Source organism: Oncorhynchus tshawytscha, linkage group LG01 (assembly GCF_018296145.1).
Source record: "Oncorhynchus tshawytscha isolate Ot180627B linkage group LG01, Otsh_v2.0, whole genome shotgun sequence".
NCBI classification, from domain to species: Eukaryota; Metazoa; Chordata; class Actinopteri; order Salmoniformes; family Salmonidae; genus Oncorhynchus; species Oncorhynchus tshawytscha.
In genome coordinates, this window is record NC_056429.1 from 38,077,250 (window position 1) to 38,102,894 (window position 25,645).

At 42.0% G+C, this 25,645-nt stretch overlaps 1 protein-coding gene across 1 annotated transcript in view; it reads left to right on the forward strand.

Moving 5' to 3' along the window:
• LOC112260434 (pituitary adenylate cyclase-activating polypeptide type I receptor-like) overlaps positions 1–25,645 on the forward strand; it is a 53,763-nt gene that overhangs the window by 23,625 nt on the left and 4,493 nt on the right. The window contains exons 5-7 of the mRNA XM_042327950.1: positions 19,150–19,250; positions 24,508–24,605; positions 24,826–24,958. Coding sequence (XP_042183884.1) covers positions 19,150–19,250; positions 24,508–24,605; positions 24,826–24,958 — 332 coding nt within the window. The remainder of the gene's footprint in view (positions 1–19,149; positions 19,251–24,507; positions 24,606–24,825; positions 24,959–25,645) is intronic.

The window sequence follows — 25,645 nt, forward strand, 5'->3', positions numbered from 1 at the left end:
CCCACTGAAGAGATGAGTCTTCAGTAAAGACTTGAGACTTGAGACCGAGTTTGCGTCTCTGACATGGGTACGCAGACCGTTCCATAAAAATGGAGCTCTATAGGAGAAAGCCCTGCCTCCAGCTGTTTGCTTAGAAATTCTAGGGACAATTAGGAGGCCTGCGTCTTGTGACCGTAGCGTACGTGTAGGTATGTACGGCAGGACCAAATCAGAGAGATAGGTAGGAGCAAACCCATGTAATGCTTTGTAGGTTAGCAGTAAAACCTTGAAATCAGCCCTTGCTTTGACAGGAAGCCAGTGTAGAGAGGCTAGCACTGGAGTAATATGATAAAAAAATTTGGTTCTAGTCAGGATTCTAGCAGCCGTATTTAGCACTAACTGAAGTTTATTTAGTGCTTTATCCGGGTAGCCGGAAAGTAGAGCATTGCAGTAGTCTAACCTAGAAGTGACATTTCTGCATCATTTTTGGAAAGAAGGTTTCTGATTTTTGCAATGATACGTAGATGGAAAAAAAGCTGTCCTTGAAATGGTCTTGATATGTTCTTCAAAAGAGAGATCAGGGTCCAGAGTAACGCCGAGGTCCTTCACAGTTTTATTTGAGACGACTGTACAACCATTAAGATTAACTGTCAGATTCAACCGAAGATCTTTTTGTTTCTTGGGACCTAGAACAAGCATCTCTGTTTTGTCCGAGTTTAAAAGTAGAAAGTTTGCAGCTATCCACTTCCTTATGTCTGAAACACATGCTTCTAGCAAGGGCAATTTTGGGGCTTCACCATGTTTCATTGAAATGTACAGCTGTGTGTCATCCGCATAGCAGTGAAAGTTAACATTATGTTTTCGAATAACATCCCCAAGAGGTAAAATATATAGTGAAAACAATAGTGGTCCTAAAACGGAACCTTGAGGAACACCGAAATTTACAGTTGATTTGTCAGAGGACAAACCATTCACAGAGACAAACTGATATCTTTCCAACAGATAAGATCTAAACCAGGCCAGAACTTGTCCGTGTAGACCAATTTGGATTTCCAATCTCTTCAAAAGAATGTGGTGATCGATGGTATCAAAAGCAGCACTAAGGTCTAGGAGCACGAGGACAGATGCAGAGCCTCGGTCCGATGCCATTAAAATGTCATTTACCACCTTCACAAGTGCCGTCTCAGTGCTATGATGGGGTCTTAAACCAGACTGAAGCATTTCGTATACATTGTTTGCTGCGCAACAGCCTTTTCTAAAAATTTTGAGAGGAATGGATGATTCGATATAGGCCGATAGTTTTTCATATTTTCTGGGTCAAGGTTTGGCTTTTTCAAGAGAGGCTTTATTACTGCCACTTTAATGAGTTTGGTACACATCCGGTGGATAGAGAGACATTTATTATGTTCAACATAGGAGGGCCAAGCACAGGAAGCAGCTCTTTCAGTAGTTTAGTTGGAATAGGGTCCAGTATGCAGCTTGAAGGTTTAGAGGCCATGATTATTTTGATCATTGTGTCAAGAGATATAGTACTAAAACACTTGAGCGTCTCTCTTGATCCTAGGTCCTGGGAGAATTGTGCAGACTCAGGACAACTGAGCTTTGAAGGAATACGCAGATTTAAAGAGGAGTCCGTAATTTGCTTTCTAATAATCATAATCTTTTCCTCAAAGAAGTTCATGAATTTATCACTGCTAAAGTGAAAGTCGTCCTCTCTTGGGGAATGCTGCTTTTTAGTTAGCTTTGCGACGGTATCAAAAAGGAATTTCGGATTGTTCTTATTTTCCTCAATTAAGTTAGAAAAATAGGATGATCGAGCAGCAGTAAGGGCTCTTCGGTACTGCACGGTACTGTCTTTCCAAGCTAGTCGGAAGACTTCCAGTTTGGTGTGGCGCCATTTCCGTTCCAATTTTCTGGAAGCTTGCTTCAGAGCTCGGGTATTTTCTGTGTACCAGGGAGCTAGTTTCTTATGAGAAATGTTTTTAGTTTTTAGGGGTGCAACAGCATCTAGGGTATTGCGCAAGGTTAAATTGAGTTCCTCAGTTAGGTGGTTAACTGATTTTTGTCCTCTGGCGTCCTTGGGTAGACAGAGGGAATCTGGAAGGACATCAAGGAATCTTTGTGTTGTCTGTGAATTTATAGCACGACTTTTGATGTTCCTTGGTTGGGGTCTGAGCAGATTATTTGTTGCAATTGCAAACATAATAAAATGGTGGTCCGATAGTCCAGGATTATGAGGAAAAACATTAAGATCCACAACATTTATTCCATGGGACAAAACTAGGTCCAGAGTATGACTGTGACAGTGAGTGGGTCCAGAGACATGTTGGACAAAACCCACTGAGTCGATGATGGCTCCGAAAGCCTTTTGGAGTGGGTCTGTGGACTTTTCCATGTGAATATTAAAGTCACCAAAGATTAGAATATTATCTGCTATGACTACAAGGTCCGATAGGAATTCAGGGAACTCAGTGAGGAACGCTGTATATGGCCCAGGAGGCCTGTAAACAGTAGCTATAAAAAGTGATTGAGTAGGCTGCATAGATTTCATGACTAGAAGCTCAAAAGACGAAAATGTCTTTTTTTTTTGTAAATTGAAATTTGCTAGTGGCAGACTCCACTATGCTGGCAGGCTGGCTAACAGCCTGCTGCCTGGCCTGCACCCTATTTCATTGTGGAGCTAGAGGAATTAGAGCCCTGTCTATGTTGGTAGATAAGATGAGAGCACCCCTCCAGCTGGGATGGAGTCCGTCACTCCTCAGCAGGTCAGGCTTGGTCCTGTTTGTGGGTGAGTCCCAGAAAGAGGGCCAAATCAGAAAATCTTTTGGGAGGGGCAGAAATCAGTTTTCAACCAGCGATTGAGTTGTGAGACTCTGCTGTAGAGCTCATCACTCCCCCTAACTGGGAGGGGGCCAGAGACAATTACTCGATGCCGACACATCTTTCTAGCTGATTTACACGCAGAAGCTATGTTGCGCTTGGTGATCTCTGACTGTTTCATCCTAACATCGTTGGTGCCGACGTGGATAACAATATCTCTATACTCGCCAATTTAAGCTTTAGCCAGCACCATCTTCAGATTAGCCTTAACGTCGGTAGCCCTGCCCCCTGGTAAACAGTGTATGATCGCTGGATGATTCGTTTTAAGTCTAATACTGCGGGTGATGGAGTAGCCAATGACTAGAGTTTTCAATTTGTCAGAGCTAATGGTGGGAAGCTTCGGCGTCTCAGACTCCGTAACGGGAGGAGTAGAGACCAGAGAAGACTCGGCCTCTGACTCCGACTCGTTTCTGTCGGCTGAATGAGCGACACCGGTTGAGCGTTCCTACAGCATTTCCTTCCAGAAACCGTGAGAAAGTTGTCCGGCTGCGGGGACTGTGCCAGGGGATTTATACTACTATCTGTACTTACTGGTGGCACAGACGCTGTTTCATCCTTTCCTACACTGAAATTACCCTTGCCTAACGATTGCGTCTGAAGCTGGGCTTGTAGCACAGCTATCCTCGCCATAAGGCGAGTACAGCGACTGCAATTAGAAGGCATCATGTTAATGTTACTACTTAGCTTCGGCTGTTTGAGGTCCTGACGAATCGTGTCCAGATAAAGCATCCGGAGTGAAAAAGTTGAGGGAAAAATATATATATAAACGGTAATTAAAAAGTAAAAACCGTAAAGTTGTCAGGTAGCAAAATAGGTTGGCAACAAAACGCACAGCAACTCGAAAACAAGTCTGCAAGTTGTGACCGGAAACGACGTTTGCCTTACACAAATCTGTACAAGGGTTGGATGCGCGCTGTGTTAAGAAGCAGTGTGGCTTGGTTGGGTTGTGTATTGGAGGATGCATGACCTTCGTCTCGCCCGAGCCTGTAGCGATGAGGCAAGATAGTAGCTACTAAACAATTGGATACCACGAAATTGGGGAGTAAATGGGGTAAAATTTAAATAAATAAAAAATATATATTAAAAAAATACAGTATATACCTCCACATATGAGATAAGTAATGCAAGATATGTAAACATTGTTAAAGTGGCATTATTAAAGTGACTAGTGATCCATTTATTAAAGTGGCCAATGATTTCAAGTCTGTATGTAGGCAGCAGCCTCTCTGTGTTAGTGATGGCTGTTTAACAGTCTGATGGCCTAGAGATAAAAGCCTTTTTTCAGTCTCTCAGTCCCAGCTTTGATTCACCTGTACTGAACTTGCCTTCTGGGTGGTAGCGGGGTGAACAGGCAGTGGCTCAGGCGGTTTTTGTCCGTGATTATCTTTTTGGCCATCCTGTGACATCGGGTGCTGTAGATGTCCTGGAGGGCAGGTAGTTTATAGTTTAAATACACGTTAACCCAAAGTTGATGTCCGCACCCCGCGGAAATCTAATTGTCATAATAAAAAAATCCTCATCAAAATCCGTCGGGTGAAAGCTATAGATATCTGGGGGGGTTTTGCACTGGATGTGCGCACAAGCGTCTTGGGACTGGTCGGAAGTCGGGACAGCCGATCTGACAAACTTCTTCAGTAGTGTCTGAACAGTTTGGGCTACATACTAATATGACCCCTCTGTGGAAAGTTGTTTTGCTCTAGGACGCTCACAGGCCTCATAAGACTCTGACAGTCCCCCGGTACCAGCTGAATAAATGTATGGAAGTATATATGGAGTCCCAAATATAAGAGGTTCAATACATGTAAAATAAATACATTAAATAAAATGTTTCCTGATCTTTTATCTCTCAGATATAGGACAGACACTTCAGAAACAACTTTTTGGAGATTTTTTTTGGGGGGGGTGGGGGGGGTGGGACTATCTGTTGTTCCATGTAGTGAATCTGTCATTCCATTCATTTGTATGGGATAATAGCAATAAGGACCAACATATTATTTTATATAATAATTTTTGTAGACATTTTTTATACTTCAAGGGGTCTTAATAATCTAAATCAAATTGCTAAATGATCCTTGGTATGACCTTCGTAAAACAAGTAGAACCACCCCGGCTTAGACAGGGCTTAGACTGTTTTGGGTTAATTGGGTTTCCATCGCATTTTCAACTATACTGATGGTTTTGTCATAAAAACTGTTGCATTGTCAAGCAAATGTGCCCACTCTGGTCATGGCACATGCACTCTAGCAAACAGCTAGCATCATACAGTGCGGGTAGGCTACCTACATTATGAGATTGTTATGGATAAGAGGGATATCATTTGTTTTTGTCAAACGTCAGCCAAGCATCGATCATCATATCACCAGAATAAGAATAAGAATTTTGGAAAGGAGCATCAAGCTCATCACCTTGCAAATTCACCACCCTGTGAAGTTCATCATATCGTATTGAATCTGTTCCCTAATAAACTGCATGCTTTCCCAAGTCATAGTGGGAGGACCACACACAGCTTGACATAGGCGTTTCAAAGGGCTGTCAGTCAAGGTGAGCTCATGAATATAAGTTCCCGCCCACTCACCCTTTCTTTTCAAACTTTCTGGTAGTTAGCAATGAGAGAACAAAATATTTTCAGAATGACTGTTCAGGACCTTTAATATTATACTGTAGAGGTGGAAGCCTATCATATTATTGAAGGTGTGGCTTATTGGAGACCAGGCTTTCAGATAGTTTATTTTGGCCACCCGTTAGATTTAATCTCATCATGTCAAGTTTGTACACGGCAAAATTTCAATTTACCTTAAATATTAAAGCATTTTACAATTGCTGATTATATATAGTAATAAAGGGACTCGAGGAACTCATACACCACTGTAAGCCTCACCAAAACGACAAAACTGATAGCATTCAATCATACAGTGGGATGAAAATGCAACCGAACATATGAACAGGAATGACATTTACTCCCACAGGTCGGGTAAAAAGATCTAGCTGAAAACCACACCCTTACTAAGCCACGCCTCCAGTCCAGGGTTCCTCTAAGAACCTTTTGCTACATCGAAATGTTAAAGGTTTCTCAAAGAATGCCACAACTAACCAAAGATGCCAATATGAATCCATTGACTGCAGGGGTTCCTTGAGTGACACACCAAAGAAAACAAACACTGTTATGGCATCTCTCATGGCTCCTAAAATGGTTGACATTGGATAAGGTGTTTAAACATGATACATTCATCACTGTGTGTGTGTTGTATGTTCTTAAAACGACTACACTGAGAACGTCTCCATGGAGTCAGAAACACACTCTGTGGAAGTATGTGTGTGTTGTATGTTCTTAAAACGACTACACTGAGAACGTCTCCATGGAGTCAGAAACACACTCTGTGGAAGTATGTGTGTATTGTATGTTCTTAAAACGACTACACTGAGAACGTCTCCATGGAGTCAGAAACACACTCTGTGGAAGTATGTGTGTGTTGTATGTTCTTAAAACGACTACACTGAGAACGTCTCCATGGAGTCAGAAACACACTCTGTGGAAGTATGTGTGTGTTGACCAAAATTAATGTGTGAATGCAGGGAAATATGTAGTCTGTATTGGTTTGATATGTGTTAACCAACATTAATGGGTAAGTTTAGGGAAATATTCAGTGTTTTTGGTGTGGAGGTTTGTGTATATTGCTTGTACTTCTCAATGACAGGAAGAGCAAAAGACAGAGAGTGTGTGTGTGTGTGAGAGAGGGAGATAAATATAAAAAATAAAAATGTAAAGAACAAGAGAAAGGGAAAAACCCCTTGAAGCATTATCTCAGTGAAACTTGAGCTTGGACTTAAACTTTAAGAGTGAGTGGGAGTAAAGGGCGGGGGTTGTCAATGTGAACGATGACCTCATAACTCAATTAAGAGTGGGAGCTAGCCTACAGAGCACTCCCTGGATCCCCTCCCCCGCAGACTCAGTCAACGATAAGTACACCAGAGGCACTTAGAGCCACGGAGGGAAAAATAAAGAAATAATCAAAAATCAAAGGGTTCAACTGTGAGAGTGAGGAGGAGTGTGAGGATGAGCATTATTGAAGCTTGTTAGCCACAGTTGTTCAGTCTCTACTGTCCCTGGAGTTTTAGCCTTAGCCCTCAGTTATGCTATGCTACCGCTAGGCTAGATAGTACTGCTGAGCCATCCACTCACCCACCAACCCTGTCTTACCATGGCTGCAGGGCTACAGGCCTCCATGCTATGGCCACTAGCCACTTTATGCTAATGCTAATACAATATCTAAAATCTCACTGGCATCTTATCAGTCAAGCCGCCCACTCTTCACTATACTGTTCAATACCCCACATTCATTCTCCTACCGCTCACCGTCTCACTGTGGAGCAAGGTACTGGATGGGTGCAGTTGTAATTTATTATCCATAACAGCCAATAGACAGCTTCACGGTCCCATTGTGTTAAACCCTCTTTAACCTCCTTTTCTCAGTAAGCTGCTGTGTTGATACAGGGCTACTGAGCTGTTATGAAGGTGTCATTAGTGGATAGTAATTCACTACTTCTACAGTGGGAGGCCAGAGGCAGGAGAGAGGGGGCAAGGAGATAGCATAGTGGAAGATGCTTAGTCTACAAAATAAACACAACACCTATTCTCAAAGCCATAATCAAATCTCATGCGTGGGTAAATAGCAACATCAACGCAAAACTGGGAGTGTGGACCAAGGCATTCAACTCTGGTCAGATTTCTGGGGATATGAATGAATACAAAACTACCCAAATTCAATCAACTGTAGCTCTCGTAGTTCATTGTTATACAATGGGTGGTGCTAATCCTGAATGCTGATTGGTTAAAACCACATTCCAGCCGGTGTCTATTCTACAAGTTACCACTGGCTAAATCTAAAACGTTAAAATGCCTATTTACTCTGTTCCATCTGATTGCGCAATCCACTTTTTCATCAGCCCTGCCAGACAATTTATAAACTTGATCTCCACTATAAAAAGCATCGAGACATTAACTCACATTTCTTTTAGACTAACATTGTCATGCCCTGACCATAGTTTGCTTTGTATGTGTATAGGTTTTGTTTGGTCAGGGTGTGATCTGAGTGGGCATTCTATGTTGTATGTCTAGTTTGTCTCTGTGTTTGGCCTGATATGGTTCTCTGATTGGGAACCATATTTATGTAGCCTGTTTTGTCATTGGGGATTGTGGGTGATTGTCTATGTTAGATGCTTGTGTCAGCACATTTGGTATATAGCTTCACGGTCGTTGTTCATTTTATTGTTTTGTTTAGTTTACTTCGTGTTTTCCTCATCCATTAAAATGATGCATTCACACCACGCTGCGCTTTGGTCCGCTTCTTACGACGATCGTGACAACCATTTAGTTTTTAACAGCGGAGATTTGTATAAACCTCGCTGCCTGTCTCTCTGATATTTGCAACATTGTTTCAATATTCAAATTCGATCTCTGGCTGTCCCATAGTAATGAATGTGTCGGGAGTCGGAACGAGAGACAGGCAGGCAGCATTTCTCAGCCAGTCAAAATCATGAGTCAGCTGGTATCCTTTTTATGGATACATTCAAAGAAATGTAAATTGAAAAAAGTCCAACGAAAAGAAGTGCAGCTAGTTTGCAGTCTTTCCAGCTTCAGTTTGAAGTGATTGTGTTAGCTTTGTTAGGGCTCCTCTGAATAACAGTGTCCTAAAGAGAGAGCACATTTTCTATGCCAGGTGAAATCGTGCCTCATTAGCTCATTGTTATGGATGTATCCAAATAAATGTCACTAGAAAACAGCTTAAACAAATGCAAATCAAATCAAACTGTATGTGTCACATGCACCGAATACAAGTGTAGACCTTACCGTGAAATGCTTACTTACAAGCCCTTAACCAACAGTGCAGTTCAAGAAGAGTTAAGAAAATATTTGCCAAAAAAACTAAAGTAAAAAAACAATAAAAAGTAACACAATAACATAACAATAATGACGCTATATACAGAGGGTACCAGTACCGAGTGTGTGGGGGTACAGGTTAGAGGGAATTTTTCAAATCAAATTTTATTTGTCACATACACATGGTTAGCAGATGTTAATGCGAGTGTAGCGAAATGCTTGTGCTTCTAGTTCCGACAATGCAGTAATAACCAACAAGTAATCTAGCTAACAATTCCAAAACTACTACCTTATAGACACAAGTGTAAGGGGATAAAGAATATGTACATAAAGATATATGAGTGAGTGATGGTACAGAGCGGCATAGGCAAGATACAGTAGATGGTATTGAGTGCAGTATATACATATGAGATGAGTATGTAAACAAAGTGGCATAGTTAAAGTGGCTATTGATACATGTATTACATAAAGATGCAGTAGATAATATAGAGTACAGTATATACATATACATATGAGATGAATAATGTAGGGTATGTAAACATTATATTAGGCAGCATTGTTTAAAGTGGCTAGTGATATATTTTACATCATTTCCCATCAATTCCCATTATTAAAGTGGCTGGAGTTGAGTCAGTGTGTTGGCAGCAGCCACTCAATGTTAGTGGTGGCTGTTTAACAGTCTGATGGCCTTGAGATAGAAGCTGTTTTTCAGTCTCTCGGTCCCAGCTTTGATGCACCTGTACTGACCTCGCCTTCTGGATGATAGCGGGGTGAATAGGCAGTGGCTCGGGTGGTTGTTGTCCTTGATGATCTTTATGGCCTTCCTGTGACATCGGGTGGTGTAGGTGTCATGGAGGGCAGGTAGTTTGCCCCCGGTGATGCGTTGTGCAGACCTGCGGAGCAGTTGCCGTACCAGGCGGTGATACAGCCCGACAGGATGCTCTCGATTGTGCATCTGTAGAAGTTTGTGAGTGCTTTTGGTGACAAGCCGAATTTCTTCAGCCTCCTGAGGTTGAAGAGGCGCTGCTGTGCCTTCTTCACGATGCTGTCTGTGTGGGTGGACCAATTCAGTTTGTCTGTGATGTGTACACCGAGGAACTTAAAATAGGGGGGTGTTCCCTCTGCTGTTTCCTGAAGTCCACAATAATCTCCTTAGTTTTGTTGACGTTGAGTGTGAGGTTATTTTCCTGACACCACACTCCGAGGGCCCTCACCTCCTCCCTGTAGGCCGTCTCGTCGTTGTTGGTAATCAAGCCTACCACTGTTGTGTCGTCCGCAAACTTGATGATTGAGTTGGAGGTGTGCGTGGCCACGCAGTCGTGGGTGAACAGGGAGTACAGGAGAGGGCTCAGAACGCACCCTTGTGGGGCCCCAGTGTTGAGGATCAGCGGGGTGGAAATGTTGTTGCCTACCCTCACCACCTGGGGGCGGCCCGTCAGGAAGTCCAGTACCCAGTTCCACAGGGCGGGGTCGAGACTGAATTTGTACATGTATTTAGGGGTGAAGTGACTTTGCATAGATAATAAACAGCGAGTAGCAGCAGTGTACAATACAAATGTAATAGTCCTGTGGCCATTTGATTAATTCTTCAGCAGTCTAATGGCTTGGGGGTAGAAGCTGTTAAGGAATCTTTTGGTCCTAGACTTGGCGCTCCAGTATTGCTTTGCTGTGCGGTAGCAGAGAAAAGACTCTTTGACTTGGGTGCTTGGAGTCTCTGACAGTTTTATGGGCTTTCCTTATTCATTATTATTAATTATTCATTTAACCCTGATGTCCTTACACAGCTCTCTGGTCTTGGCCATTGTGGAGAGGTTGGAGTCTGTTTGAGTGTGTGGACAGGTATCTTTTATACAGGTAACGAGTTCAAACCAGTGCAGTTAATACAGGTAATGAGTGGGGAAGAGGAGGGCTTGAAAAAGAAAAACTAACAGGTCTGTGAGAGCTGGAATTCTTACTGGTTGGTAGGTGATCAAATACTTATGTCATGCAATAAAATGCAAATGAATTACTTAAAAATCATCCAATGTGATTTTCTGGATTTTTGTTTTAGATTCCGTCTCTCACAGTTGAAGTGTACCTATGACAAAAATTACAGACCTCTACATGCTTTGTAAGTAGGAAAACCTGCAAAATCGGCAGTGTATCAAATACTTGTTCTCCCCACTGTATGTGCTTAAATAACAGAGGACATTTTACAGAGAGAAGACCATACAGTAGACTGCTGCAGAGCGGCACAACTCAGCCATGACATACCATCACATAGCATAAAACATACAGTATTACTAACAATCCCCCAAAACCGCAACTAACATTAGCTATGGATCTACCTCATCTAAACAGCCTATTGTCTTACTGAAATTGCTCAACAGTCGCTGATGCATGTCTGCAGCATGCACAGTGTGCACAGGGAGAGTGACCTGATAATCAAAATCTAGACCTACAAATAGTTTACCTGAGCTGATAGCTAATGTCTAATGGTATACGCTGGTAAGCCATGAGAGTAGAATAAAATGATGACCTGACAACGACAGAAACAGACCCCATAGATTACTATATCAGCCTGCATTTCCTGAATAACCGTTAACAGACCTTCCCGTTAGAGGCAATGAACGCTTGATCGTCAACACTGATCACCATGTGGGTGTTTAGCAAGCACAGCACATGCTAGATAATGGTAGTATCAACAGCCCATCCCAACACGCTGAAACTAAAGCAAGCCTTGATTAGTCATCGCACAGCTATACGCGTCAGCTTCCCCACCAAGGTCCAGGGTGATAACTTAAAATCTGAGGAAGAGAGGTGAGGATTAGGCAGAAGTATCCATTTAAAATGAGGCTGTACCTCTTTGAATATACTGAAAAGACCCAGTAATGTTTAGCCGATGGCAGACTAAACACCATTCAAGTAGCACAAGAGATCCTGCTACTTGACTGCTGAACAGTTCATGTAGAACCCACACATTTGGAACAGCACAAGTTGGTAGATATGAGTCACGCTCAGTGAGCTGCATCAGGGTATACGATGCCTGCATACGCACTACGCACATAAAATGGCTTACTATTATCCCGAAATGATGTGTCATCGTACTGCAATGCTCCAGCAGATGCCATGGAAGGAGTAGCTAGTGTTCACCTCTAGGCAACCACAACCTCACTGTGTGCTCTTGCAATAATAGCAACCATGCCATAACACTATGTGCAGATGATACAGAACATACAGCCAGGCATGAATAACACAACATCCACCTACTGTAGATGATGTTTACGGAGCCTAACCAGCACGCACTCCCATAATGCAATATTGGCAGCCATGCCATGTGCTTACTGTGTGTAGAAAACGAAGCAAAGAATATCAGCTAACATCTGAATGTACGAGTATTCACACCCAAATAAGAGTTGCAGCATAAACACATAATATAACTAATACATAAAACATGAGAATAACAAAATGCACAGAAATTGAATTTAAAAAAATTCTGATTGCTTAGGCACTATCTTTGAAACTATAGGCTATTTTTTGCAAAACTCTACACACTAACCACAAAACCTTACACCAAACCAGCAAAACAGTATACATCTCTGGCAAAAGCAAACAATTATTGCAAAACTCTTAACTCTTTTAAAAATGATGTTTTTGCATCAATACAGTACACACAAACCATTTGAATAAGCACACGAAGCACCAACTACTCACTGATAGTTTAAATGAAAAACACTTAACTGTGTGCAGGGTATAGCAGTTTGCAATAAAGTATAGTCATACAAACACACATAGGTATCCAAATGTGTAAAGTATGGATGTGTTTTCCGAACATAACACACTATCAATACAAATGTCACGACTCCTTCCGAAGGTGGCTCCCCTTCCTGTTCGGGTGGCGCTCCGCGGTCGTCGTCACCTGCCTACTAGCTGCCACTGATCCCCCCCCCCCTTGTCTGTTTATTGGTTAAACCTGTTGTTTATTTGGTGATTAGTTGGGCTTTATTAGCCAGCCGGCCCGCCTGCTCTTTGTGCAGGATTGTTTGTGTGACACGTTAGAGGTTAACGTGGTTTCCTGTTCGTGGGTTTTTTGCTGGACTGTTTTAGTCCCCGTGTTTGGGGCATTTGGTTTTGTGTGCGCCCTGTGTTTGTGGTGTGGCTTATGTTCGCCGTTTGTGCATTAAATAGCACTACCCCGAACTCTCTGTTTCCTGCGCCTGACTTCGCACCCACTACACCCAGATCGTTACAACAAATAAGAGGGAAAAGTTGTTGTTTTTTATTCTCAAAATGTTCTAACACTTCTCAAACAAAAAAAAGCAGTAGAAAAAAACTAAAACATTTGTGCTAGAAAAAAAGACAATCCACATCACATGCGATGTTGTCTTGAGCTAGGCAGTGTGGAAAGTATCGCCTGGAGTGCCTTATCCAGGCCTGGCATGACCCCTGACCGATGTCTCCACAAGCCTCCTCCATTGCCTGTAGAAAGGGTATGCGTTGGTGGGGCTGGAGATCATACACATTCCAACGCCATGCAGAGAAGAATTCTTCAATAGGATTCAAGAACGGAGAGTATGGGGGGGGGGGTTGAGTGCAATGAAAAGTGGGTGACCTGTGAACCAATTGCGGGCCACAGCAGCCCGGTGGAAACTAACATTGTCCCAGATGATAACGTATCTGGGATGCTCTGGCCCCTGGTCGTTAGGGATTAGTCTGTTGTGGAGGGTGTCCAGAAATGTGATAATGTGTGCAGTGTTGTATGGGCCTAAGATTGCATGATGGTGAAGGACGCCGTTTTGACTAATAGCCGCACACATTGTTCTGTTGCCACCACGTTGTCCCGGGACGTTGATGATGGCACGGTGTCCGATGATATTTCTGCCGCGGCCCCTTGTTTTTGCAAGGTTGAAACCTGCCTCGCCACTTATATTAGCTCATTATGCACTTCTAGCTCCATGACACTCTGAAAGAGACAAAACAATGTAGCACAGTACGAAAAGACAAGGATCAGTCAATATGTTGTAGCACCATACACTTCCAGAACCAGTACCAATGATAGGATAGTATAGCTTACCTGCACATATTCATATCTCTGTTGTTTTACACGGTCTGTGTTTCCTTCGAAATGGACTCTGTACAGCTGCTTCATCCTAATTATGTTGCGTTTCAGTAGACGAGACAGTGCAGAGAGACTCACTCTGTTAACGTTTTGGAATATGGTGCTATCTGCCATTATGTGGTCCTGCAGTTCTCTGAGTCTGATGCAGTTATTTGCAATGACCATATTTACAATGTGGGTCTCCTGCTCTGGGGTAAACACTCTTGCAGCAGATACTGGTTTTCTTGCAGTTCTGTAAAAACATTTGAATGGTTTTAGTGATCCTTCCCATTATGAAAGAACGGTACATATTACTGTACCAGTAAGACTACAGCACTTACAGTTACTTACCGGTTCTCAATATCCGGATGATACCTGCAACAGTATACTAGCTCATATTTGGTTGAACCCATTGCCCAGCCCCCCTCGTGCTCATCCCATGGTACATAGGAATCAGAATGACAGTTTGCGACCTTTGTTTCCCTTTTTGCACATGTCACAGTGGGGCCGAACAATTCCTTGTGTGTCCCTGGGGCATCCAGGAGGTCCACACTCTAAAAAGAAAAGGTTCCTGGAGTACCCTTTAGGGGTTCTTCAAATTGAAACTGTGGGGGAACCCCTATAAATTCTTCAAATAACCTCTTTTAATGGATCCTCAAAGAACCTTTTGAATTACTTTTTGGGGTACATTTTTTGAAATACCCCTGATATTATTATTTTTAATGATAATAATATGCATAACAATAACACAATATTTTATTTTTATTTTTTTATGATTTTAGTGGCAATGTAGAATAAAAAATCCTAATCTGCAGAGCCCCAAGTCCAGTGGGTATTTCCTCTGGTGTGTTGATGTTAATGTGTTGATGTTCTCCGTATCCATAGCCAGAATGATTTTGCAGTGCGTGGTGATTGAACAGGTTGTTTGTTATATTGTGAGGTTCTAATTCTCAGAGTATAAAATACAACGGACACTACGAAAGCTCAAACCAAGTTTACTCTTCCCAGAGGGTCAATACAGCTGCATCAGACAACAACATTTTACACAACCCCTGATATTTAACCCTTCCTCCTTGGCTGAGTCTCCTCCTACTCAGCTGTACAAGCACTGATATTTAACCCTTCCTCCTTGGCTGAGTCTCCTCCTACTCATCTGTACAAGCACTGATATTTAACCCTTCCTCCTTGGCTGAGTCTCCTCCTACTCATCTGAACAAGCACTGATATTTAACCCTTCCTCCTTGGCTGAGTCTCCTCCTACTCATCTGAACAAGCACTGATATTTAACCCTTCCTCCTTGGCTGAGTCTCCTCCTACTCATCTGAACAAGCACTGATATTTAACTCTTCCTCCTTGGTTGAGTCTCCTCCTACTCATCTGAACAAACATTGTATCTTCATGTATCGTATCGTTATAAGTGATATGGGCCATAGACTTTTCTTTGTCCCTTAACGTGACCTGACCTCGACCCCCTTCATCACTAATCCATGGCTCTCTCCCCTTATCAATGTCTGCCATATGTGATCACTTTCCCAACACTCAGTACATTCCAAGCTTAATTCCCCCACCATACACTTTCCTCCTACAGATAACCATTAACGTCTGATGTAGACCCTCTAAACCCAAGCACTCAATATTTAAATATGATACCTGATAATTAACCCTATCCCAAGTTTAAGAGTTAGTACCCAGAATCCATCAATATTCAGAGAGGTTGGAAGGGTGAAGTCTGTGAATCCCCAAAACTGTATAAGATTAACAGAACACACAACATTATTCATACCTTGGTTTTTGTGGTGAATGTGAATGAAAAAAATCTGTTTTGATAATGGTTTTCATACACATACCTTCTCCATAATGTAGAGGCCTATGGGATATTAATTGAAGAGGTAAGGGAGGAGGTTGGTAAATGTGATCTGCGAAACATACCAATACCAATTGACATACCTTTGTATGCATCCTCGTCTGTATACCTGCAGACACAAACGTGAGCAGTTCAGTCATCTGCAGCCAATACAGCTAGCCTTCAACATATTCTTATAGCCTACATATTCTTACCTCTTTGTTGAGTGATATCCATTGAAATGTGTCCAGTCTCTGTTTTAGAAAAATTTGCACAAATATGAAAAGATAGGTGGTATCATCATTAAACAATATCAATTTAGATCATATAAGGGACAAACCTTAACTGAAAAATGTAAAGATCTACTCAATTTAAGGTAAGTGCCTTAACCTGCTGTCCTTTCAAATTCAAATCAAAATGTTTCATTTCGGCAGTTAGGTGCCTGCACGAACCCCTACCAGCTAAGGAGGTTCCTTGATGAATCCCATTCAGTTATACAACTGACTAGGTATCCCCCTTTCCCTTCTTGGTTGAACCTTTTGGGGTCCATTTTTCGGTGCCAAGAACCCTTAGATTCTTCAAAGAACTTTGAGGATCTTAGAAGAACCCTTGTTGAACCCATAATTTGTATAGTGCACTTTCTCTTTGAGGCTGGATAAGCTTAGCCAAAGTACCCTTTCCCCCACCTCCACTAGGCTCATGATATGACCACAGCCTTGGATGGTACTATGGGAGGAACGGAGGCTCAGGTCTGTAATCATACAGGTCTCCTCCCAAGCATCCGGATCTAGGGTGTCCGAGTCCAGATGCTTCCCCACCTCCTCCAGTAACTCAGCCTGATAAGCCAACAATAAAGAGGTCATGTTGAGGTCTCTACTTACTTGGGCTGAGTCTTTGTACATTTCTGAAAAATGGAAGCAGTAAAGCCCTCTGCCTTTCCAGGGATTGAAGCGCTGGTGTTGTTAGTGACACGACACGAGGGGCTGAGAAGTGAGCACAGTATAACTCTATAGACGTGAGGCTAGTGGGGCGTTAGCTAGCAAGCAGCTACCTCATGGTGAAGGCGTGCCGTGGCTAGCTCAGTGCTGGAGGCCCTGGGAGGCACTGGGCTTTTACCAGTATTTCCAACATTATCCACTACTGTAGCTACAGGTAGAAAATCAATGGTAAATGTTCTGTAATTGACATAAGCTGTCTCCAATCAATCAATGTTTGGTTGTGCGTGTGTGTTTGCCAGGGGGATCGCCTGTGCCAGGAGAGGTGTAGCTCTGCGAATCTTAATCACACAAAACCTATTATTTGGCAAGGAATCGTATTTGTAGATTTTTTATTTAACCTTTATTTAACTAGTCAAGTCAGTTAAGAAAAAATCTTATTTACAATGACCTCCTTCCCTGGCCGAAACCTAATGGCGCTGGGCCAATTGTGTGCCGCGCTATGGGGCTCCCAATTACAGCTGGTTGTAAAACAGACTGGAATCGAACCAGGGTCTCTAGTGACACCTCTAACACTGAGATGCAGTGCCTTAGACCACTGTGACACTCGGGAGTCCCTTGATAGATCAGTGATAATACACCTCAAGCTGATCATCTCCAAGAAGTTGTCGTCAAAAATGGGTCAATTAGGGGCCGTTAAAGGGAAGAGTCAATGAAATCAACCATGCAAGTATATTGTTGGGAGTTCTGTGAGTAGCCCTGGCCAGGAGTTGAACCCTAGTCTCTATGTGTTTGGTGTGTGTTTCATTGTGTTCATTATTTCCTGCCACTATGGCCCTTATCTCTCTCTCTCCTCTTCTGTCATTGCACTCTGTGGTGCATCTAATCCTCTATCTAATCAGTCTGTAGAAATAATAACACACAGCCTTCTGATCCCTTAGCCCATAACAACATGACAAAACACACACACACACACACACACACACACACACACACACACACACACACACACACACACACACACACACACACACAGATGCACAGGCACGCACATATGCACACACACACCAACAGCACCAACACATGCAATCATATACATGAGTATGATCATAAAGAAATAAACAGAACAGAGAGAAGACAGGTCCCTAGGCAATTAATTAGCCTGCTGCATTCTGAACTACAGTATTTCACTGTCTAGTATGATAAAGTATTGAACACTGTTTTACTGTAAACTTTCATTGCTTTGTGTCTTTGTTCTTTAACTATTGCAACGCACTGTATCAGGGGCATCATTGCAACCCAAAAATCTGAACAGGCACAAAGTACGTGAGGATGGCTGGGGGCTGTTCTGGAGGGTGCTCATGCTACCCGTCCGTAAGTTGGAGAATTTTGCGTTCTAGAGCCATAATTATTATGCTTAAATCTTTGTAAAAAATATCTGTACTTTTTTTCCTGCATATCTAAGCATACCTCTTGAGCTGTCTATCCTCCTGACTGGTGGTTATTTTTAAAGAAACTAAATATGCTTCTCTGCATCTCTGCTCAAATCTGGGTAACATATTGAAAGGAATGTGAGTCTTATTCAGTACATTTAGTTATTACTTGCTTTTCTAAAGTCTACCAACCTGGCCAGCAGGAATGTCAGCTAAAATAGTTAGACAAGCTAGCTACTATAACTTGATTGATAGCCTGAAATGGCTCCTTGGTAGCTAGTTATGAGGTTAGGAGATTGTGAACCAATCTGGGCCAGCTAAGCCAACTTCATGAAATTGCTAAGTGGCTAGTGGTATTACAGAGAAAAAACAAACACATTTTTTTGTTCAAAATAAAAAACAGGACGATTCTAAGGGGGCAAGAGCCCCTGTGCCCCATATGGGACTGATGCCTATGATCTGGAGAACTGAAGGAATTCTGCAATTTTTCAATGCTGTAGGTCTGTCTGATTATTCTACTGTATGTGAGGGGAGAATGAACTGGCGACCCTCCTGTGTTCTGCCTGGGATAAGGAATTTGGGTAAAAGTCTCTCCTCTCTCCTCCATGACCCGGAAACCGATAAGTGGTTGAGTGGTCGAGGACTGTCATATCGTTAGTAGGCGAACAGAATACGGTCCTCCCCTCCTCGATAGCCTCCTTTTGGCTTGGAAGCACCAGTGTATCATACTGCGGAAGAGTTTTGATATCTTCCACACCCTCTTTGAATCAGCTGTTGTATTGTCAGAGAGCAATATGCTACAAATGGTTTTATCTACAAAATGTTCTTAATTTGTTTTTATCACTGTACACAGTTATTTTGGGATTCCATCATTGTAAATGTAATTTGCCTGACAGAGTGCGTGTGGAGAAGGATCGTCTCATTTCAAACAAGTGCATTTCCGTCCACGTTCCCTCTCCTCGATTACCTTTGATCCTTTTCAAAAGGAGGCGAGAGATGACGGAGGAGAGAGGACGCAGGAGGTGAGCAAATCTAGTTGAGAAAATACCTGCAGGCTACCAGCTCTGGTGGCTCCTCCTTCACACCCTCAGGGCTGGCCTATGATTGGTTGATCTGTTTCTCAGGTTACATCTTCAGGAACTGTACGATGGGTGGCTGGACAGAGCTGTACCCTACATATGAGGAGGCCTGTGAGTTCGCAGAGGAGTCAGAGACAGGATCAGAGGTTAGAGATATCACATCACTCACATACTGTACATTCTCTTTTAATCACTCTGTTATTCAGTCACTCATTGAAATGTTCCACTTTCAATTTTGTTCTGTGGGAGAAGGAATGTGATTGGTTGAGGACAGAAGCAATGTCACGTTGATTCTGCCATTAGAAACAAATTGAACGAGGAAACCTCTAATGAACTATTCAGTCATGTGCTTGTTTGAATTATCTGGGCTGTACTGTACTCTCATTGTAACAGACCCATTTCCCAGGCGCATCATGAAAAGTTACGCTTGCAGTTCAGAATCAGAAACCGGTCTGTTTACATATAAGTAAATGCGATCAAGTCCGACTTCAGATGCAGCTCGTGCAAGTAAGCAAACACGTAATCCAATGGATATCGTCTAACAACAATTGCAGATGTCATTGATTACCTGGGTCGTTCCACCGATTCGGTGCCTTTAGAGAAGTGTAAAAGAAGTGAGAAATATAATTATCATTTTTTTTAAACATCTCAAGAGGGAAAAAAAATATTACTATTAGTAAGTGCCTATTACGTGTCAAAGGAAGTAACAGGGTTGATCATACCAGGGTTGACGATTTCTTCATAAATGAGCCATACATCCTCTTGTGACAAGGGGAATGAAAGCTTGTGTGCAACAGGGTGTTGAAACTGAATGCTAATTCACAAAATAAATGAAATTAAAACATTTCTAGCCTGTCTATCTACGGGTAACAGGGTTGGCGTGTTATGCTCGACCTGCTCAGTTTTCCACCACAAAACACCAGAAAATGTCCAAAAAAGTTAGAACCAGCTCACCTGCTTTCACTCTATGATTTGACTATTAGATGTACAATGTTTCTTTTCCTTTGAAAAATGGGAATCGTCTCACCGTAACGAGAGTTCAGTTCATGTAACAGTCTTGACCTTAAAATGAGGGACAGACATACATGAATCACTCATCAAAGAAATGACTGTCAACTAACAAAATAACTTAGCCTTTACAATGATGGTGAAACGTGGATAAATGTTGGGATTAAGTGGGTTAAAATCTTCCTCGAAGTGACACAGGGATGACGGAGGAACATGTCAAAATAATGAATTTTGGCACTTTAATCAATCCTTTATTCATATAAAAAAATGTTTTATTGAATTCTCTGTGGTCTATATTAAAGCACAATTCATTTAATATAACAGGATTTAAAATTAAATATCGGTGCACAAGTTCTACTTAAAACTTTAACGGATGGCTTTTCATGGGACAACCCACCTAGGACGCTAACAAGCCAGTGAGGCAAGGTAAAGTATTACAAAAAGTGCTAGATAAAGCCAGAAGAATAATATACTTGTTGAGCAAGCTATAGCAATCGGCCTTGTGTGTTTTCCTCGGTCATCATTCATTCTCTGCAAAGTTTTTCCAGGTCCAGAGATCAGTGTATAGCTACAGTGCCTTTTGAAAGTATTAACACCCCTTGACTTTTTCCACATGTTGTTGTTACAAAGTGGGATAAAATGGATTAAATTTTTGTCAATGATCTATCTACACAAAATACTCTGTATTTTAAAAATGGAGGAACAATTATATTTATTGTTTTAATTAATTGAAAATAAAACACAAATATATATTGATGTGACCGAATCAGTTTTTCCCTGTGATTAGCTCTATTCCTTTTCTTTTTATCCTAAAAAAATCCCTTGCCGATGACAAGCATACCCATAATATGATGCAACCACCATCATCCTTGAAAATGTTGTGTTGGAACAATGTTGTGTACAAACATAACGCTTTGTATTCAGGACAAAAGGTTTACTTTGCAGCATTCATTTATGTTAGTATTGTGGAGTAACTGCAATGTTGTTGATCCATCCTCAGTTATCTCCTATCACAAACATTAAACTGTGTAACTGTTTAAAAATCCCCACTGGCCTCTTGGTGAAATCGCTGAGTGGTTTCCTTCCTCTCCGGCAACTTATTTAGGAAGGGCTCCTCTATCTTTGTAGTGACTGGATGTAATAATACACCATCCAAAGTGTAAGATGAATAACTGCATTATGTTCAAAGGGATATACAATGGCTGCTTTATTTACCCATCTACCAATAGGTGCCCTTCTTTGCGATCCATAGGAAAGTTCCCTCATCTTTGTGGTTGAATCATTGCTTGAAATTCACTGCTCGACGCAGGGACCTTACAGATAGTTGTATGTGTGGAGTACAGAGATGGGGTAGTCATTTAAAATGTTAAACACTATTATTGCACTCAGAGTGAGTCCATGCAACTTATTACAGTGCATTTGGAAAGTATACAGACCCCTTTACTTTTTCCACATTTTGTTACGTTACTGCCTTATTCTAAAATAGATGAATTCGTTTTTTCCCCCTTATCAACCTACACACAATACCCCATAATGACAAAGTGAAAACAGGTTTTTATACTTTTTGAATGCACTGTATGTGACTTGTTAACGGCATTTTTACTCCTGAACTTGTTTAGGCTTGCCATAACAAAATAGTTGAATTCGTATTGTCTCAAGACATTTCAGCTTTTCATTTTTTTATGAATTTGAAAAAAATTACTGTTTTCTAAAACATTTTTCCAATCTGACGTTATGGGGTATTGTGTGTTGATCAGTGACACAAAATCTCAATTTAATCCATTTTAAATTCAGGCTGTAACACAACAAAATTAGAACGTTTTCCCGTCGATTGTGGACTTCTGTGCACAACACAACTGCTGTCTGTGACCAGGCAAAAAAACTCTCCAAGCCAAACCTTCATACCATAACTGCTAACCGCTACACAGCTCAGATCTAGCTACTAGAACTAACGTGTTAATAAACACACAATCCAAGTGTACAACCACATAGTACAGTGTACAGCAAGGCCTGTTACACCAGCAGGCCATATGTTGGATCTCTCTCTCTCTCTCTCTCTCTCTCTCTCTCTCTCTCTCTCTCTCTCTCTCTCTCTCTCTCTCTCTCTCTCTCTCTCTCTCTCTCTCTCTCTCTCTCTCTCTCTCTCTCTCTCTCTCTCTCTCTCTCTCTCTCTCTCTCTCTCTCTCTCTCTCAATGTACCCACAGATGGGGAAAAAAGCTGTCCTCAGGCTGCTCCATTGTGTTACGTTAGAGAGTGCTCCTGGGGCTCCTGTAGACCATTGCAAAAAAGTGTTTTAATCAGCTATGTCGTGACATGTGAATATATTTAGTATTGTTTTATCTAAAAAGGATTAACTTTTTTAATGTGTCACTATTTAAACTTTTATGAAATTCACTGAGTAGGTTGATCCTCCCCTTCCTCCTCCGAGGAGCCTCCACTGCCCCACACACCCTCTGTCATCTACATAATAGAAGACCCAGACACACGCACACACACTTGCCAAGGCCATGACAAAGGTGTGTGATCGTGCCATGCATGTGAAAGTGCCATACATAAGTATTCAGACCTTTTGTTATGAGACTCAAAAATGGAGCTCAGGTGCATCCTGTTACCATTGATCATCCTTTAACTCTTTATACAACTTGATTGGAGTCCACCTGTGGTAAATTCTATTGATTGCACATGATTTGGAAAGGCACACACCTGTCTATATAAGGTTCCACAGTTGACAGTGCATGTTAGAGCAAAAAACCAAGCCATGAGGTCGAAGAAATTGTCCTAGAGCTCCGAGACAGGATTGTGTTGAGGCACAGATCTGGGGATGGGTACCAAAATATTTATGCAGGCTTGAAGGTCCCCAAGAACACAGTAGACGCCATCATTCTTAAACGGAAGAAGCTTGGAACAACCAAGACTCTTCCTTGAGCTGGCCACCCGGCCAAACTGAGCAATTGGGGGAGATGAGCCTTGGTCAGCGAGGGGACCAAGATCCCGATGGTCACTCTGACAATGCTCTAGAGTTCCTCTGTGGAGATGAGAGAACCTTCCAGAAGGACAACCTTCTCTGCAGCACTCTACCAATCAGGCCTGTATGGTAAAGTGGCCAGACGGAAGCCACTCCTTAGTAAAAGGCACATGACAACCCGTTTGGAGTTTGCCAAAAAGCACCTAAAGGACTCTCAGACCATGAAAAAAAAGATTCTCTGGTCTGATGAAACCACGTTCGCCTGAATGCAAAATGTCACATCTGGAGGAAACATGGCACCATCCCTACGGTGAAGCATGGTGGTGGAAGCATCATGCTGTGGGGATGTTTTTCAGCGGCATGGACTGGGAGACTAGTCAGGATCGAGGGAAAGATGAACGGAGCAATTTACAGAGAGATACTTGATGAAAACCTGCTCCAGAGCGATCAGGACCTCAGACTGGTGCGAAGGTTCACCTTCCAACAGGACAACGACCCTAAGCATACAGCCAAGACAACACAGGAGTGGCTTCGAGGTAAGTCTCTGAATGTCCTTGAGTGGCCCAGCCAGAGCCCGGACTTGAACCCGATTTAACATCTCTGGAGAGACCTGAAAATGGCTGTGCAGCGACGCTCCCCATCCAACCTGACAGAACTTTAGAGGATCTGCAGAGAAGAATGGGAGAAACTCCCCAAATACAGGTATGCCAAGTTTGTAACATCATACCCATGAAGACTCAAGACTGTAATCGCTGCAAAAGGTGCTTCAATAATGTATTGAGTAAAGATTCTGAATACTTATGTAAATATGATATTTCTTAAACCTGTTTTTTATTTGTCATTATGGCGTATTGTGTATAGATTGATGAGGGATTTTGTTTTTTACCTCTTGGGTAGGGGGCAGTATTTTCGTGGTGCACCTGCCTGGATGAAATGTGTTTTTCATGCTTTTGTATGCGGGGCGCTGTCCTCAGATAATCGCAGGGTGTGCTTTCGCCGTAAAGCCTTTTTGAAATCTGACACAGTGGCTGGATTAACAAGAAGTTAAGCTTTATTTTGATGTTTTACACTTGTGATTTTATGAAAGTTAAATATTTATAATTCTGTAGTTTGAATTTCACGCTCTGCAATTTCACCGGATGTTGGCCAGGTGGGACGCTACCATCCTGCCCATAAGAAGTTAATCCATTTTAGAATAAGGCTGTAACGTAACAACATGTGGATAAAGTCAAGGGGTCTGAATACTTTCCAAATGCACCGTAAGCCCTTTTTGGTTTCCAACTTCTCTTGGACACCATTTTCACCATTTTTCTATCTGTACTGTTTTGTCTTTCACTAGTTTTATTTGGTGCAAATAAATGAAACCCCCCCCAAATACTAAAACCAGTACTTCATGTTTCTTTTTGACCTTTCTCCTGTTGATTTCCAGACAACATACTTTTTGACCATCAGTCAGGTGTACACTGCTGGATACGCCACCTCCCTCATCTCCCTCATATCAGCCATTTTTGTCTTCGCTGTGTTCAGGTAACACTAGGACATACTCAGTCCAATATTAGTTCCTAAGAGATACACAGATACATGATAAATAGATAACACTGTAAGAATGGACTGCATTCATATAGGTATTATAGTTTATAATGGTACATTATATATTGTGTGGGAATACATTTGCAAACATGGACCCTCTAAACTCGCCTGACAGGAAATGAGGTCAGTTTAATAAGAAGTTAACTCACCCGTACAGGAAGTTCCACTGTACCAGGAACTACATCCACATCAACCTCTTCTCCTCGTTCATCCTGAGAGCCAGTGCCGTCTTCATCAAGGATGGGGTTCTTTTTGCTGATGAGAACTTCGACCACTGCTTCATGTCCACTGTGAGTGCCATGATGTCATCAACAAAGGACACTTACTACACAGGATTTAATGTCCCAAAACTGTCTCTAACTCCCTGTGACTTCTACCTCTTACACCACCATATACAGTATTTAGATATTCTATACCGTATCTACATTAACTTCATGTAAGTTCATAGAGTATTCCATCGATCTATACTAAGTTCCTGAAACTTTATAAGTCTTCATCCTAGCACTTTCCTCCTTTGAATGTCATTTCCTTCAGAGTGTATGACTCATCTTGTTGTATGGGAACAGTGTGAGATGGTGAACACAATCTCACTGGAACACATTTTAAGTTATTGAAACGAGACTGTGAGAGAGCGAGTCGAGACTTTCTCCTCAGTATATTTTATGCTGATACATGCTTCTAAACAGAGCGTGTCATCCAGATGAGAGAAAAGGGCTGTGTGTACAGACAAGGCGATGGGGTATTCTATACTTAGAAAGTAAATCCACAGCACAGAGAGGAGATCGAGGCAATAGAGAGTCAACTATAGAAAGGTGTGAAAGTGTGATTGTGTCTCAGGGAGTCATTGGCATGGTGGATGGGGAACCCGAGGGTGAAGGGGAGGGGTGGCGGTGGCAGTGTGCAGGTAATTTGCTAATTTAAAATTTCCTTGAATATTGTTGCACATTGCGTATTCTAATATAAAGTTAATAACATTA